The 14,896-nt window shown below is 40.5% G+C and overlaps 1 protein-coding gene across 5 annotated transcripts in view; it reads left to right on the forward strand.

Moving 5' to 3' along the window:
- ppp1r13ba (protein phosphatase 1, regulatory subunit 13Ba) overlaps positions 1-14,896 on the forward strand; it is a 39,198-nt gene that overhangs the window by 4,099 nt on the left and 20,203 nt on the right. Inside the window, exons 1-4 of one of the 5 annotated variants that reach the window (XM_053632375.1) lie at positions 2,276-2,704; positions 5,748-5,895; positions 6,298-6,408; positions 10,300-10,367. In XM_053632375.1, the coding sequence (XP_053488350.1) occupies positions 2,552-2,704; positions 5,748-5,895; positions 6,298-6,408; positions 10,300-10,367 (480 nt within the window). In that variant the 5' untranslated portion in view covers positions 2,276-2,551. Of the gene's footprint in view, positions 1-2,275; positions 2,705-5,747; positions 5,896-6,297; positions 6,409-10,299; positions 10,368-13,734; positions 14,203-14,896 lie in introns of those variants that run through there. The other 4 variants (XM_053632372.1, XM_053632373.1, XM_053632374.1 and 1 more) reach the window with 4 other exon arrangements.

Here is a 14,896-nt window from a genome sequence, read left to right on the forward strand (position 1 = left end):
TTCCACTATAGATCTGCACAGGCTTCTACATAATCCTCATAAAGAGTGTAAGAACACGCTCGCATCTGAAATTCCTGGTAGAAACAGAATGATTCATTTATCAAGCGATAACTTTTCATTCGAAGGTTTTGGTTTTCAGTAGGTTGTGCTATCAGCGTTCAGTATGTTTGGAAAAAAGCGAGCATGTTTACAAAAAAAAAAAAAAAACTTGTTGCAAAGATTGATAGTTGTATGGCAGCTAGAAATTTCTTTTATGCTCGTCACTATTATGTATACTGGCAAAGCACACCATTAATGGTGTAATCATTTCGGATGTACTTCTCAGTGTGTACCCTTATACTGATATATTGACACAACATTAATGTTGAATGTGAACCAACACAGCTTCTTCTTCTTCTTTCGGGAACCCCATCTTATTATTAAATTCTCACTTAATAGCGTGTGACTGAATGGGAAAAATATACAGTAAGCAAAAATATACAGGCTCCTTAACAGATATAACCAAAATGATACAGTTGATCATCACAGCAATGATCAATAAGTCAGGGAATGTTTAACACTCAGCTTCCACCACTTTAGCCATCTAAGAGCCATGAACTGTTCGAAGAACTGTTGAGGCACCCTTTTTATCAGTCATAGGGGGTTGATGAAGGAGCGATCAACACCCTGTTTAATAATAAGACAACCTCTAAATGGGATTTCACCCATTCCATCTGAAATCCCAGCAGTCTCTCACTCACTTTCCACACAGGGGGAAAAAAGAAAGATGTCAGCGACGTTAAAAGCTCAGAAGATGAAGGGCACTGTTTACTGCAATTCATCACTGCGTTGGAAAGGGAAACATTCGTGTTTCCACGGAACCGGCTGTTACCACGGAGACGCTCTTAAAGTTCAACACGGGGAAGACGGGACAGTAAATCAGGTGACTGTTTACTGTGTTCCTGGATTGGCAGTGGATCTTACAAACAAACGTCTCAGGATCGGATTCGTAATTCTTTCCTCAAAGTGAAGGGAGAAAAAAATGATAGAAAAAAAACCACTTGTACTAGGTTACATACTGAAATGTTGACTTCCTCTGTTCTTTGATTAGATCTTTGTCCAACCTTGCTGAAAGCTGCTGAGTTGAGAAGGCACGGTGGTTATTTTTTAATAAGGTCGCGCGAACAGTACTCTAGCTCCACACTCACCAAAGACACCAACAACCTCTGATCCGTCCTTTCAGGCTTTATTTTTCCTCTTTAAGTCTCATACACATTTATCGTGAGGTTGTACACAATGCATCAAACAGTAAATGGGACATAATTGCAGTTTTGAACGGAGAACCGAAGAAACGTCAGACCACACACACACACACACACACAATAGGATAGGTTACCTAATTTGCATAGAATTGAGAAACTCTCAACTCAAATATTTCTAATAATATCTCAACTCAAATATATCACGGACATACGTCGAAAATGGACACTTTTCTGTCCCTTTGCCACTTAACCACAATGCCAACTCCTGAAATTTGACTTTGTCCTTGTACAAATTAAGGCTTGATATTTGTCCATTTTTTTCAGAAGCATGTAACGTAAGCATGCGTGTGTGTTTTTCCCAGCTTTATAAATAAACGTGACTGGATGAATTTGCAGTGCATTCTGGGAAACTGGATGTCGTGATCTAATTTCCTCCGTTTGGTTTGATGCTACTTCGAGCAAGCCAAGACAAGAACTTTTGGTCTTTTATTGAAACGGTGTGCGTTTTTAGAGACACCGCTAACAGATGAGTGATGACGGCGAAGTGCGCGTACGTCTGAGCTTCTTCCTGCCAGTGCCCTGCTTGTGTTTCCAGATTTATGAGTGGTGCGGCTTTGCGTTCTGGCACGCGTTTGCCTCCTTCTTTGGAATCATCAAACCTGAGTGTCGAACAGGCGGAGAAAGATGAGAGCGACTGAATGTGTGTGTGTGTGTGTGTGTGAGGGAGAGAGAGAGAGAAGCTGCCATTTTTGTCCTGGCTTCCCTGCCTGTTGTTGGGTCATCATCATATCGCTCATTTCCCTTTACTGATAAGTTTAATGGGACGTGAGACGTCGTGTACAGTGTATCAGTGAATCTGATATCAGCAGCAGGTCTGTTTACTGTCACTAGGCGCCTCTTATCTGTCACTAACACCTCCTGTGGTCCTGGGGAATGTCATTACAGCAGGAGAACTGTAATTTAGACACACATTCCCAAAACAGCCCCATGTATCCTTATCCACCCCATCCAAATAACCCTGGTGTCAGCCTCTTCCTCAGCTAATCAGTCATACACACTCCAAAAACAAGTCCTCCCATGTGGACACCACAAATCTACACCATGTCCTTGTTCCTCGTCCAGTATCTCCTAAAAACACTTAACGAGAGAGAGGAGTCCCAGTGTTGACGCCACCCCCCCCACAAATCTCCCCTCCCATGTCCCGTGGCCACCCTCCTACCCCTGTTACCCCTCTCACACACGCTTACAGAGAGTGAACGTCGAAGGTAAATGGCTGCTCCTGCTTTCTCCTGCCTCCCATCCAGGACTCCATGAAGCGTTTTTGGACTTTGTTCGTCCGCAGGCTGTTCGATGCTTCCAAGGCCAGGCCGTGGCTCCAGAAGAGAATCCAGAAGAAGGAGGAAAAGACCGAACACAACAGCATTAACACGAATGGACACGAGGATTCAGCCGGGCCAGATAAGGTGAAGGACTGACGGGATGGATAGAGGGAGGGATGAGATACGAGAGTCGAGACGATACGAGAAGACGGACACCACATTTAGGGTTTTAGCGCTTAAAATAGCCAGACTCGTCTGACAGCGGGGAGGGTTTAGCAGGTTGACCTCTCTGACCGCGGTGTTTACGCTAGTGCTGAAAGCGAAAGGCGAGAGCATTCGGAAAATGTGGAGTATTTCCGAGGAAAGTGTGTTGAGAAATGTTGTATGGTGCAAAAGTTTACACACCCTATACGCTATTATCATAAGTAACAAAAAAGATTAGTGTGTTTTTAATGAATGTCTTAATAGTGATGTTAAGGAATGTCAAAGTAATATAAATCTGAACTTTAAGAAAACATTTGATTTTATTTTTCAATTTTATAGGCTCGCAGCAGACATTACTGAGAAATAAAACATGCTGCGATTCCATTTTTAAGTTGTTACATGCTTGCGTAATGAGGCACGTTTAAATATTTCAAGTATGGCAAGTTGATGGGTGTGAAAACTTTTAACTTTGCTAATAAAGAGATTAAGATTACTATAATATTTATGGATGATAGCAATATTTGGAAAACGCAATAAACATTCATAAATTATGTTTTGTACATGAACAATAGACGTTGAGAATTTTTTTTTTCACCCAGAAATCAAGGGGGATACAAACTTTCGCACTGTAAATTGTTAAGTTCGACGTGCAAAAAAGGTGTAAGTCTAAGAGTTAGTTTGGGGCTTTTATTGCTAAATGTATCCTGGTAATATTTTTCACGTTTTATAAAAACGATATAAATTTCTAGAAATTTAATCCATGGCCGTGATTGGTCGGTCGAGTTTAAATCAACCCTGGAACCATGTCAGTATGTAACCACGATAACTAGCACGAATAATAGTTTGGACTAGCTGCCCTCTCATACTTAAATGAAAACAATAAAAATAAACAAGGATTTCATGATGAAATAATGCTTTATAGGCTAAGGTGTGAGGAGACGTTGTAATTAGAAGTAGCATGAAATGATATGCAAAATAAAATCAGAGAAAGCTACTATTTTCATTTTATTTCCGTTATAAGGAAACAAAACTGTGCATTGTGAGTAGAGTTTTGTGCAAATTAGCCTTCTTATTATTTGTTTTTAGCCCCAAAATCAAACAACACGTCTAAAATGATGCTTTGGAAAGATGTCTTGTGTAGTTTTTTATTTATTTATTTTTAATCTGAAACCTCTTGGCATCAGTTGAGTTTGAAGAAGGGATGGATTATACATTTTTTTTATGAGAACATTTTCCTTCTCTGGATTTATTTATCATGGCAAATTCTGCTTGATGCCTCCAACCTCCTGCCCCCCCCCCCTCCCCCCCACACCACCTATGTTTTCATCTCCCGATAATATCTCGATTATTATAGCTCAACCCTGTAATCCAACTCTTACAGAATCTTAATCTGGACTTGTTTGTCTGGAGCAATGCTTTACGTCTGAGAACAGAAAAGAAAAAGAGACGAGAGTCTCTATTCCACTTTGGGGTGTGGATGGAATTCATGCTGGACTGATGTGTTTATGTTTCAAAGAGATGGACATGAGGACAGATGAATCTGTTTAAAGACAAAAGTATGAAAAAGGGGTGAGATTTTCCAGAAGCTCTCTGGATCTCTGGCTTTATTGTGCGCACTACACTGTGTGTGTGTGCGTATGTGTGTGAGAGAGAGAGAGAGAGAAGCCTTTTTGTGCAGGACCCCAGCAGAAATCTTAAAAAGTGGCCTCAAATGGGGGTTGTTATGTAACTCCTGTGTAAATTTAAGATAGTTGGTCTTGGCGTGACGCAGCCTGAGATGTTCTCAGTGCCCTACATCACGTCTGAAAGTCGGGCTGGTTGACGTTATCAGCGTGGGCTTCATCGTGTTCTGGAAGTGCTTGTTTTTAGACTTTGTGGGAAAAGGAAAAAGCAGATTCTGTATAAAAGCATCATGATATCATTGTACTGTTACTAAAGACCCTACACTGAAACTGTACCAAATCTTATCTTATATTCTCTTATCTTATTGAGATGTGGTTTATTATTGTTTTGTATATTAGCTGAATGTTTCAGTGTTCTGTAGCCAGCAGGAAAAAAGAAAACCAGAACGTGTGTGAGATGTGTTTTCAGACTTGGCCTGAATAATGAGTGCTGTTGGGTTTATTGTCGAAATCATGGTTCGATAGCGTCCGTTACAGTTTTTGAACAATTTAGGAGTCAATAGATACATCAGTTTATTCTCCATATCTAGCTGGCAAACCATAACATGCCTTTCTCTGCTATTGTGAACCTGTGAAACAGGAAGTTACCTGACAAGTTTGACAAATCACCTCATTCCATACCCGACCCTGTGACCCGATCACTTTCCTACAGCTTTTACAATGAACTCTAAGTGTAAATGGCTTCAACGTTGGGCAAGATGCCACTTGTTGTGTTTTTCCAGATTGTCATATCAGGATCTGTATATGCCCATATTTATAGACACCTGACCATCACACCCATATGTGCTTGTTGAACGTCCCATTCCAGATTATTCCTCCTTTTACTCGACTCTTCTGCGAAGGCTTTCCGCTAGATTTTGGGGCGTGGCTGTGGGGATTTGTGTTCGTTCAGCTACAAGAGCGTTAGCGAGGTTGAGGTCAGGCGCTGATGTTGGGATGGCGAGGAGGTTCCGGTTCCAGTTCGTCCCAAAGGTGTTCAGTGAGGTTGAGGTCAGGGTTCTGTGCAGGACACTCGAGCTCTTCTACCTTCTTCCAACCTGAACACACCACGTCTTCCTGGAGCTCACTTTGTGCATGTTGTGTCATGCTGGAACAGGTTGGGCTTCTTAGTTCCTGTGAAGGGAAACTGTATATCTACAAGAAGAAATAATTCTTCTGATATGAGGTTAAGGATGGTACAGTCTACCCATGATTCACTGTGTTGTTTGTAGGCACAAAGCTAGTCAGAAACTTCATATTACTATAAGCAGAATGTTATCAGGATGGCGTTCTTATTCTCGCTCCTGTCTTTCCTCCTCTAGAGCTTCATCCCTGTGTTTCTGAGCTCCAGCGAGAAGGTTCTGACTGAGGTTCCCGTCACTGCTGAGACACGGTGTAAAGACGTGGTGGAGTTCTGCAGGGAGGCCGGAGAGAGCGGCTGCCGCCTCGTGCAAGTCTGCAAAGGAAAAGGTTATTACTACAACTCAACAGTTCGCTAATCGTAGTATTTCTCTTCCGTCTCGAACCCATTAGATCATTATGAAAATCTACTGTATACGACCTACGCTAGAACTTTCTAGAACTTTCACCTGTTTCGTAATTAAGTTAATCTACTTCGTCTAGTATAATATTATAAACGTTATAATGCTTCGTTATATTTATCATTTATTTATTATATTATTTATTTAATTATAAACATTTAGAATCTTTTTTTCCCTCTGCCTATTTTTTTGAGACTATTAATAGATTAAGTAATACTGAATAAGAATCAACTGAGTGATTGTGTGTTTGTGTTTGATAACTGATTACATATTGTAACTGATTAGACTGATTAGATTATAAAGTAAACATGGATGATGTTTCCTGCTGCAGAGAGTGCAATACCTTCAGATCACCTGATGCTGGATTACCTGCAAAAATTGGGTCAGAGGAGGCAGGAGGTGAAGTTTTACCTACGACACGAGAACGAGCGCAACAGCAAGGGTGAATAACGCACACACACACACACCTGCCCTAGATAAACATTACACCCCATGTGGGGAAAATTCAATCTGCTTGGCTTTGCACAATCAGGTGGGTGACTGAAAGTATTTTACTGAAAGTATCAATGTGTGTGTGTGTGTGTGTGTTAAACTTGTATACTATTACCACAGAGGCCCTGATTTAATAAGATCCTAAGTAAAGAAACTGATTTGTGTGTGAAAGACGATAAAGTGTGTGTGTAGTAAGTGGTTGCGTTCTTAGTCACTTACATAAAGAGAAGAAGTCATGGGAGGAAACAATATTTACGCGAGGTTTCCACATGCTCTGGTTGTTCTAGATAGCCGTGACTAGTTCGGATCGCAAACAGACTTCGGGGAAAAATACAAAAATAAAAAATGATTAAATGACACTGAAAATCTGAGGTGGTGAAATGCTTGAAAAATGTTCAAAATACACGACTGAGATACGACTGTGATAAACTCTAATAAATTAAGGCAATGTTTGTCTTCAAATGGCAAAAAACATGCTTGGCAAATTTAATACCTGCCCTTCAATCGTAGTAATTTGCACATAGTCTCTGTTTTTAAGTGAATTTCAGGCTACAGTACATCACACTGCAGGTAGGACATTATTGCATTTGTATTGACTCTGTCTTCTTTAGGTATAAATGCAGAAAATATAGAAGATAATTTGTTTTTTTGGGGCCTTTTTTATTTTTTTTTTTTATCAGAGCCTACTGTAAGTGTACGTGTGTGTTCAGTTGTGTAAAGACCTCTTTCATATACAGTATTCATATACATATAGAATAATATGATGAGGTTTCTTCCTTAGACACTTAGATTCTTTTCTGAGATCGGTGTTTAGGCTCAGGCTCTGTCCTATTTGGAGAGGAGCCTATTTTCCATCACACACACACACACACACACACACACACACACACACACACACACACGTGTGTGGCTCTTGGAGTTGTATAACTAATCACATTTGTGTGTGTGATTTGTCTTCTCGCCACCGACCTGACCCAACCTTTCCACTCGAGGCGGATGTGAGAAGCACGCGCTCGTCATTTCCCCTCGTCTCATGTGGAAGCTCATTGAGAGAGATGGCGTGATGATTGAGGGTGAAAGGCTCGGTGACTCTGTGTCTGTAGTAGGGCTGAGCAATGTGACAATATGATATCTATATTGTGATAAATGACATCTTAGTACACATTGTTGCTCATCAACATGCAGCTTCAAATCTAAATTTATAACAACTATTGATATTATGTTCTGTGAAAAATTTTTTTTTTTGCCATTTCCTCCTTAATCCATACTCCACTACCGAGCATAGAAGAAATTTATGCTACAATTTTAAAACTTTGGAAGCAACAACTTTTACAGAAAGAAGGCCTACACACACACACACACACACACACACACACACACACACACTTTTTTTAATAAAATAAAAAATAACAAAAGAAGAAATCCCAAGAACTGCTAATGCTTCTCAGTCAACATAAAATTCACGTGTTGCTCAGAGTTCCCAAAACCAAACTAATCAGCTAGAGCTAGCTAACGTGATATTCACAAAACCATTATATTTATCACATTGAGATGCTAAATAGTAAAAATGCAAAATATGTGGGGATCCAATATGCTAAATACTAAGAATGCTAAATACATGTGGATACATGATGCTAAATGCTAAGAATACTAAATACATGAGGATACATGATGCTACAGTATCTCACAAAAGTGAGTACACCCCTCGCATTTGTGTAAATATTTGATTATATCTTTTCATGTGACAACACTGAAGAAATGACACTTTGCTACAATGTAAAGTAGTGAGTGTGCAGCTTGTGTAACAGTGTAAATTTGCTGTCCCCTCAAAATAACTCAACACACAGCCATTAATGTCTAAATTGCTGGCAACAAAAAAGTGAGTACACCCCTAAGTGAAAATGTCCAAATTGGGCCCAAAGTGTCAATATTTTGTGTGTCCACCATTATTTTCCAGTACTGCCTTAACTCTCTTGGGCATGGAGTTCACCAGAGCTTCACAGGTTGCCACTGGAGTCCTCTTCCACTCGTCCATGACAACATCACGGAGCTGGTGGATGTTAGAGACCTTGTGCCCCTCCACCTTCTGTTTGAGGATGCCCTACAGATGCTCAATAGGGTTTAGGTCTGGAGACATGCTTGGCCAGTCCATCACCTTCAACCTCAGCTTCTTTAGCAAGGCAGTGGTCGTCTTGGAGGTGTGTTTGGGGTCGTTATCATGCTGGAATACATGCTGGGATCATGCTCTGCTTCAGTATGTCACAGTACATGTTGGCATTCATGGTTCCCTCAATGAACTGTAGCTCCCCAGTGCCGGCAGCACTCATGCAGCCCCAGACCATGACACTCCCACCACCATGCTTGAATGTAGGCAAGACACACTTGTCTTTGTACTCCTCACCTGTTTGCCACCACACACGCTTGACACCATTTGAACCAAATAAGTTTATAATGGTTCCAGTAATCCATGTCCTTAGTCTGCTTGTCTTTAGCAAACTGTTTGCGGGCTTTCTTGTGCATCATCTTTAAAAGAGGTTTCCTTCTGGGACGACAGCCATGCAGACCAATTTGATGCAGTGTGCGGCGTATGGTCTGAGCACTGACAGGCTGACCCCCCACCCCTTCAACCTCTGCAGCAATGCTGGCAGCACTTATACGTCTATTTCCCAAAGACAACCTCTGGATATGATGCTGAGCACGTGCACTCAACTTCTTTGGTCGACCATGGCGAGGCCTGTTCTGAGTGGAACCTGTCCTGTTAAACCGCTGTATGGTCTTGGCCACCGTGCAGCAGCTCAGTGTCAGGGTCTTGGCAATCTTCTTATAGCCTAGGCCATCTTTACGTAGAGAAACAATTTTTTTTTTTTCAGATCCTCAGAGAGTTCTTTGCCATGAGGTGCCATGTTGAACTTCCAGTGACCAGTATGAGAGAGTGTGAGAGCGATGGCACCAAATTTAACACACCTGCTCCCCATTCACACCTGAGACCTTGTAACACTAACAAGTCACATGACACCGGGGAGGGAAAATGGCTTATTGGACCCAATTTGGACATTTTCACTTAGGGGTGTACTCACTTTTGTTGCCAGCAGTTTAGACGTTAATGGCTGTGTGTTGAGTTATTTTGAGGGGACAGCAAATTTACAATGTTACACAAGCTGTACACTCACTACTTTACATTGTAGCAAAGTGTCATTTCTTCAGTGTTGTCACATGAAAAGTTATAATCAAATATTTACAAAAATGTGAGGGGTGTACTCACTTTTGTGAGATACTGTAAATGCTAAGAATACTAAATACATGAGGATACATGATGCTAAATGCTAAGAATACTAAATACATGTGGATACAATATGCTAAATACTAAGAATGTCAAATACATGTGGATACAAGATACTAAATACTAAATACCAAAAACACACCATTGCATATGTTTAGAACTAATGTACATTGTTGAAATGTAAAATGCTTATATATTCACTCAGTGAAGTGTGTGAGTCTCAACTAATAAAGCGTAATGCTGAGGCAGGAGATCAGACACACGCATCAGATACAACCACGTTTACTTTTACATTCATGTTCTTGTTAAAGCTTAAAGTTGATTTAAAGCTACCTCAGGTAAGATTAGTGGAAAAAGTCGCCCTCTCTGGCAGAAACATGCTATTGCAAGCAACGTATAATATAATTTATGTACGTGTTGTTGTTGTTTTTGTTTTTTAAAAAACTAAATGAGAACATGTTTTGTCTCCTGGACGTTCTCATTTGTAACTCAGCTGATCTCCTGCTCACTTCAGTGCCAGAGTAAACTTAAATGAGAATCATTTTGTCTTGTGTCCTTCAGGGAGACAGACATCTGAGCAGCTGAGCAGAAAGATGATGGGGAGGATGGACAGATTCTGTGTGAATGGGGTATGTACATACACACTTCAACTTCCTGTTGACCCTCTGTTTGTGTTTTGCAGTAATAAAAATGAGCGTAACATTTATGCCATATATCATCTTTTCATCTCACTGGTGAAAACTTTCACAAAAACAAGTGAACAATAACGCACACTTTCCCTCAGCTTTTCAGTAAACATGTTTACTGTTTACTCACCACTTATTTCAGCTCTTTATATGACTCCATCCTGCTCTGTGAAGCTGCTGGTTATTTCTCAAACCTGAGAGCTGTATTTTAGGCTTTCAGATATGAAATGCCTGCACTTCCAGTGTAGTTCCTGGTTTTTAATTCTTTTATTAATCATCTTAAATCAAAAGGTTTAATGTTCAGATTTACATTCTTTCTGTGAGATTGCTATGAGTTCATCACTTTCTTCCTTCCTTTCTTTCTTCCTTCCTTCCTTTCTTTCTCTTTCCTTCTTCTTTTCTTTCCATCTTTCTTTCTTTCTTCCTTTCTCTTTATTTCTATCTTTCTTCCGTCCTTCCTTCCTTTCTTTCCCTTTCTTTCCCTTTCTTTCTTTTTCTTTCTTCCTTCCTTTCTTTCTCTTCCTTCTTTCTTTCTTTCTTTCTTCTTTTCTTTCCGTCTTTCTTTCTTCCTTTCTCTTCCTTCTTTCTTTCTTTCTTTCTTCTTTTCTTTCCGTCTTTCTTTCTTCCTTTCTCTTCCTTCTTTCTTTCTTTCTTCTTTTCTTTCTGTCTTTCTTTCTTCCTTTCTCTTTCTTTCTATCTTTCATCCACCCTTTCTTTCTCTTCCTTCTTTCTTTCTTTCTTCTTTTCTTTCCGTCTTTCTTTCTTCCTTTCTCTTTCTTTCTATCTTTCTTCCGCCCTTCCTTCCTTTCTTTCCCTTTCTTTCTTTCTCTTTCTTTCTATCTTTCTTCCTTCCTTTCTTTCTCCCTTCTTTCTTTCTTTCTTCTTTTCTTTTCGTCTTTCTTTCTTCCTTTCTTTCTTTCTATCTTCCTTCCTTCCTTTCTTTCTCTTCTTTCTTTCTTTCTTTCTTTCTTTGTGTTTGTTTTCTTGTGTTTTCCCCTTTCCTTCTCTTCCTTTCTTCTAAGTTTTCTATCTGATTATTTCCCTCACTCATTCAGTCTTTCTTTCTGTCTCTCTCCCTTTCTTTTTTCCCTTTCTTCTCTTCCTTTCTTCTGAGTTTTCTATGGGTTGGTTTCCCCTCACCTTTCTTTGTTTCTTTCTTTCTTTCTTTCTTTCTTTTTCCTTTCTTTCTTTCTGTTTCTTTCTTTGTATCTTTTGTTTTCTTCTTTTCCATGTTTCTTCCTTCTATGAGTTTTCTACAGGCTGTTTCCCTCTTTTTTTCTTTCTCGCTCACTATTTTCCCCCTTCTTTCCATTACGCAGAGCTTATAGCAGAAACGTGCAGTAGTTTGTTGTGATGCTATAAAAGACTCACTGCTTCACTGAACACTGCGCTGTTTAAGTCCTGTACTTCTGCAGTAATATTATTTAGACTGTAACGTGCGCTGTCTCACATGACGTGAACTTCTCCACTCAGAGTTATCATAACCCATGTGATGTGCCTCGTGTTTTTTTTTTTTTAGAGACAGCTGTACATGACGTGTAGTCAGGGTGTGTGTTCAAAGTTTATGTGGTGCAGTGTTCATTTTTGTGACATTTCTGTGTAAATTTCTTTCCCCATTCCTTCCTTGTGAATGTATGAATTGTCAAATGAAATCCATAAAAAAGGAAAGTCTAAATCATCACCTGTACATTGTTATATTTCCACCAAACATTTTGTCGAAGTGATTACTCTCAAGAGCTGGATCTGAAACGGAGTTTTAGCATGCGTAACGTGCACTAGGTAGGGGATCATGTTCTACCCTTTGTAGTGAGCATATAAAGTGAACAGGAAGCCCTTTCAGAACGTAGTAAGTATTTGTTGTAAATAAACTACTTACACATGACACCACTTTTCTTTTGTTTTGACATTAGATGCTTAAATAAGTGTAAAATCTATATGTATACAGTACATACACCTATATGTTAATGCTCAGAGTGAATGTTGTGTTTGGACAAAGTGAGTTATGATGGAAGAGCTGTAGGGAGAAAACGGCAGCGATGGAAGCCATAAACACGCTGAGAATAAAAAACTACCTCAGCATGATTATGGCTTTGATTGACTCCACAGGATCGTAAAACGACTTCCTCCCACCGTCTCCTCCGCACTCCGTACAGCTCTCGTTCAGATCTGTCTTTATTTTCTCTCCAGGACGTAAAGCACCCCGATCGGATCGTAAATCACGTCCCATGGCAGGGCCACATTTACATACAGAGCGCTGAATTAAAAAAAATTTTTACGGCTGTGTTTCATTCTGCATTGGATATCTTTCCAGCTACATGGCCACGCCCCTTAAGGAGGGCTTCTTAAATTCTATCACATGATGGGATACATTTTAATACGTTATCGTTTCTATAGAAACAGCTCACTCGGAGGGACTTGTACGACGAACGCTCCACATGAACGGATTTTTTTTTTTAATTCTGTAATCATACGGTGATACGGTGACGTTTTCTGTATGGAGACGTTCACAGAAGGAGTCTCCAGTGTCAGCGCTTTGTAACAGTCAGTAACTTTTCCGACATCCTCAGGACCGAGGAGTTTACGCTTCTTTGCGGTCTCTCGGTACCATGACGGGTTTTTTGTCTCGTTTAAACTTCAAGAGGGAGAATAAAGAGCGGCTGGTGAGGGAACGATTGTTTATAGCTGCTATAGCGCAAGTTAGAACAGGAACTAACTTGTTTTGTGGAACATTAAACGTAACCATAAACAGATAAAAAGTAAGACTTTGTAGCAGTCGAAAAAATTCTGTGCAGTAAAACTAGTAAAAAAAAAAAAAAAGTATTGTTTTACTACGTAGATGCAGTAGCTAGCTAGAAAATATTACTCGCAATAACCTAAAGTTTGTACGTTATTGACTTCTAAACATCACGAAGCTACAGTTCAGCAAAACTTTTGTGGAATTCTGGTCCAGTAAACAGATTTTTGGAATTGCCTTACACGAAGACGGATATATCGGGGTCTGTTTTCTTTTTTGGCCAAAATAAGGAGCTCTGAAATTGCTGTCTAATTGCATTCTGATTGGAAGACACTGAGAGTTCATTCAAATGGATGAATTATTGATTTGTACACGTCAAGCAATATATGCATTTGATCAGGAAACAGATCTCACACTTCCTGTTTTCCGTGCCCCACATGTCGAAGGCTAGAGACACGTTTCCGGGACTCTCGGTCGATAAGAGACGTGTTAAAAAAACAAAAAAACAATCCTGCGTTATGCAGAGACTCTCACGCATGTGACGTGATAAAGCTTCGCCTTTAAGTGCAAGACAGCTGTGGCGCTGTGGTGCAGCGTGAAGGGAGGGGGGGGGGTGCTGCAGAGAAACAAGAGAGTGTGTGTGTATGTAAGAGAGAGAGACTGGGAGAGAGTGTGAGTGAGAGAGAGAGAGAGAAGTGCTTGCGGGTCAGATGAGCTCTGAGAGGGAAAAACTTGCGCAGTGGAAGTGTTTATCTGATAACGGAGCCATATTTTCACTCCTCATTAAGAACGCCAGGCCGTGACGTGACAGCATTAAAGTGTTAGTTAGATTCTCAGAGATTCTACGCTGGACTGGAGGACGTGCGCTGACACACACGAACACACACACACACACACATATATATCTTAAACGGGATAAGACTCACCTGTGAGGCAGTCAGGATGGAGTGGAAGCACATCGAAGCCGTGCAGGAATTCACAGCTGAAGGACAATGCAGTAAAATTGAGGTGCGATCGTGCCTGATAAGCTGGGACTCTGCCCAGGTAAAAACCCTGCAGAGCTGCTCACTGCTCCGTGTGTGTGTGCATGTGCGAGTGTGTGTGTGTGTGTGTGTGTGTGTGTGCATGAGTGCGAGTGTGGGTCAGGCACTGAACATTACTACATCTGCATCAGTGGAGTGGGACTTCCTCAGGGATGTTAATGTGAAACACGGTTTTAATGCGAAAAATGTAAATCGGAGTGTTTCAGATAAATCTTCTTAGTAGTAATGTTAGTAATGAATGATTCACTAATGAGTCAGTTCTTTCTGAATGACTCTTTTATGGTAATCGATAGATAGATAGATAGTGGAAAAGGAATGAAAAATGAAGACACCCTGTTTTTCTAAATTCAGAACTACGCTGTTGGATGGATGGATTACTGGATGGATGAATGGAAAGGAGGTGGGTGAACAGATGGATAAGTGGACAGATGATAACTAGTTGTGTGGGTGGGAGGATGGATGGACAGGTGGTTGGATGGATGGATTGATGTTAGATGGTTAGATGGACAGGTGGATGGATGTGGGTGTAGACAGATATATGGATGGTAAATGGATGGATTGAAGGGGTGGATGGATGGTGCAGTGGATGAAGGATTGGGTGGATGGATAGATGGATGGATGGATGGATGGTTGGTTGGATGGGTACTAGAGGGTGGGTGCAAGGATGGACGGATGGAAATTGCTGGGTGGATAAT

This window comes from Ictalurus furcatus, chromosome 9 (assembly GCF_023375685.1).
Source record: "Ictalurus furcatus strain D&B chromosome 9, Billie_1.0, whole genome shotgun sequence".
NCBI classification, from domain to species: Eukaryota; Metazoa; Chordata; class Actinopteri; order Siluriformes; family Ictaluridae; genus Ictalurus; species Ictalurus furcatus.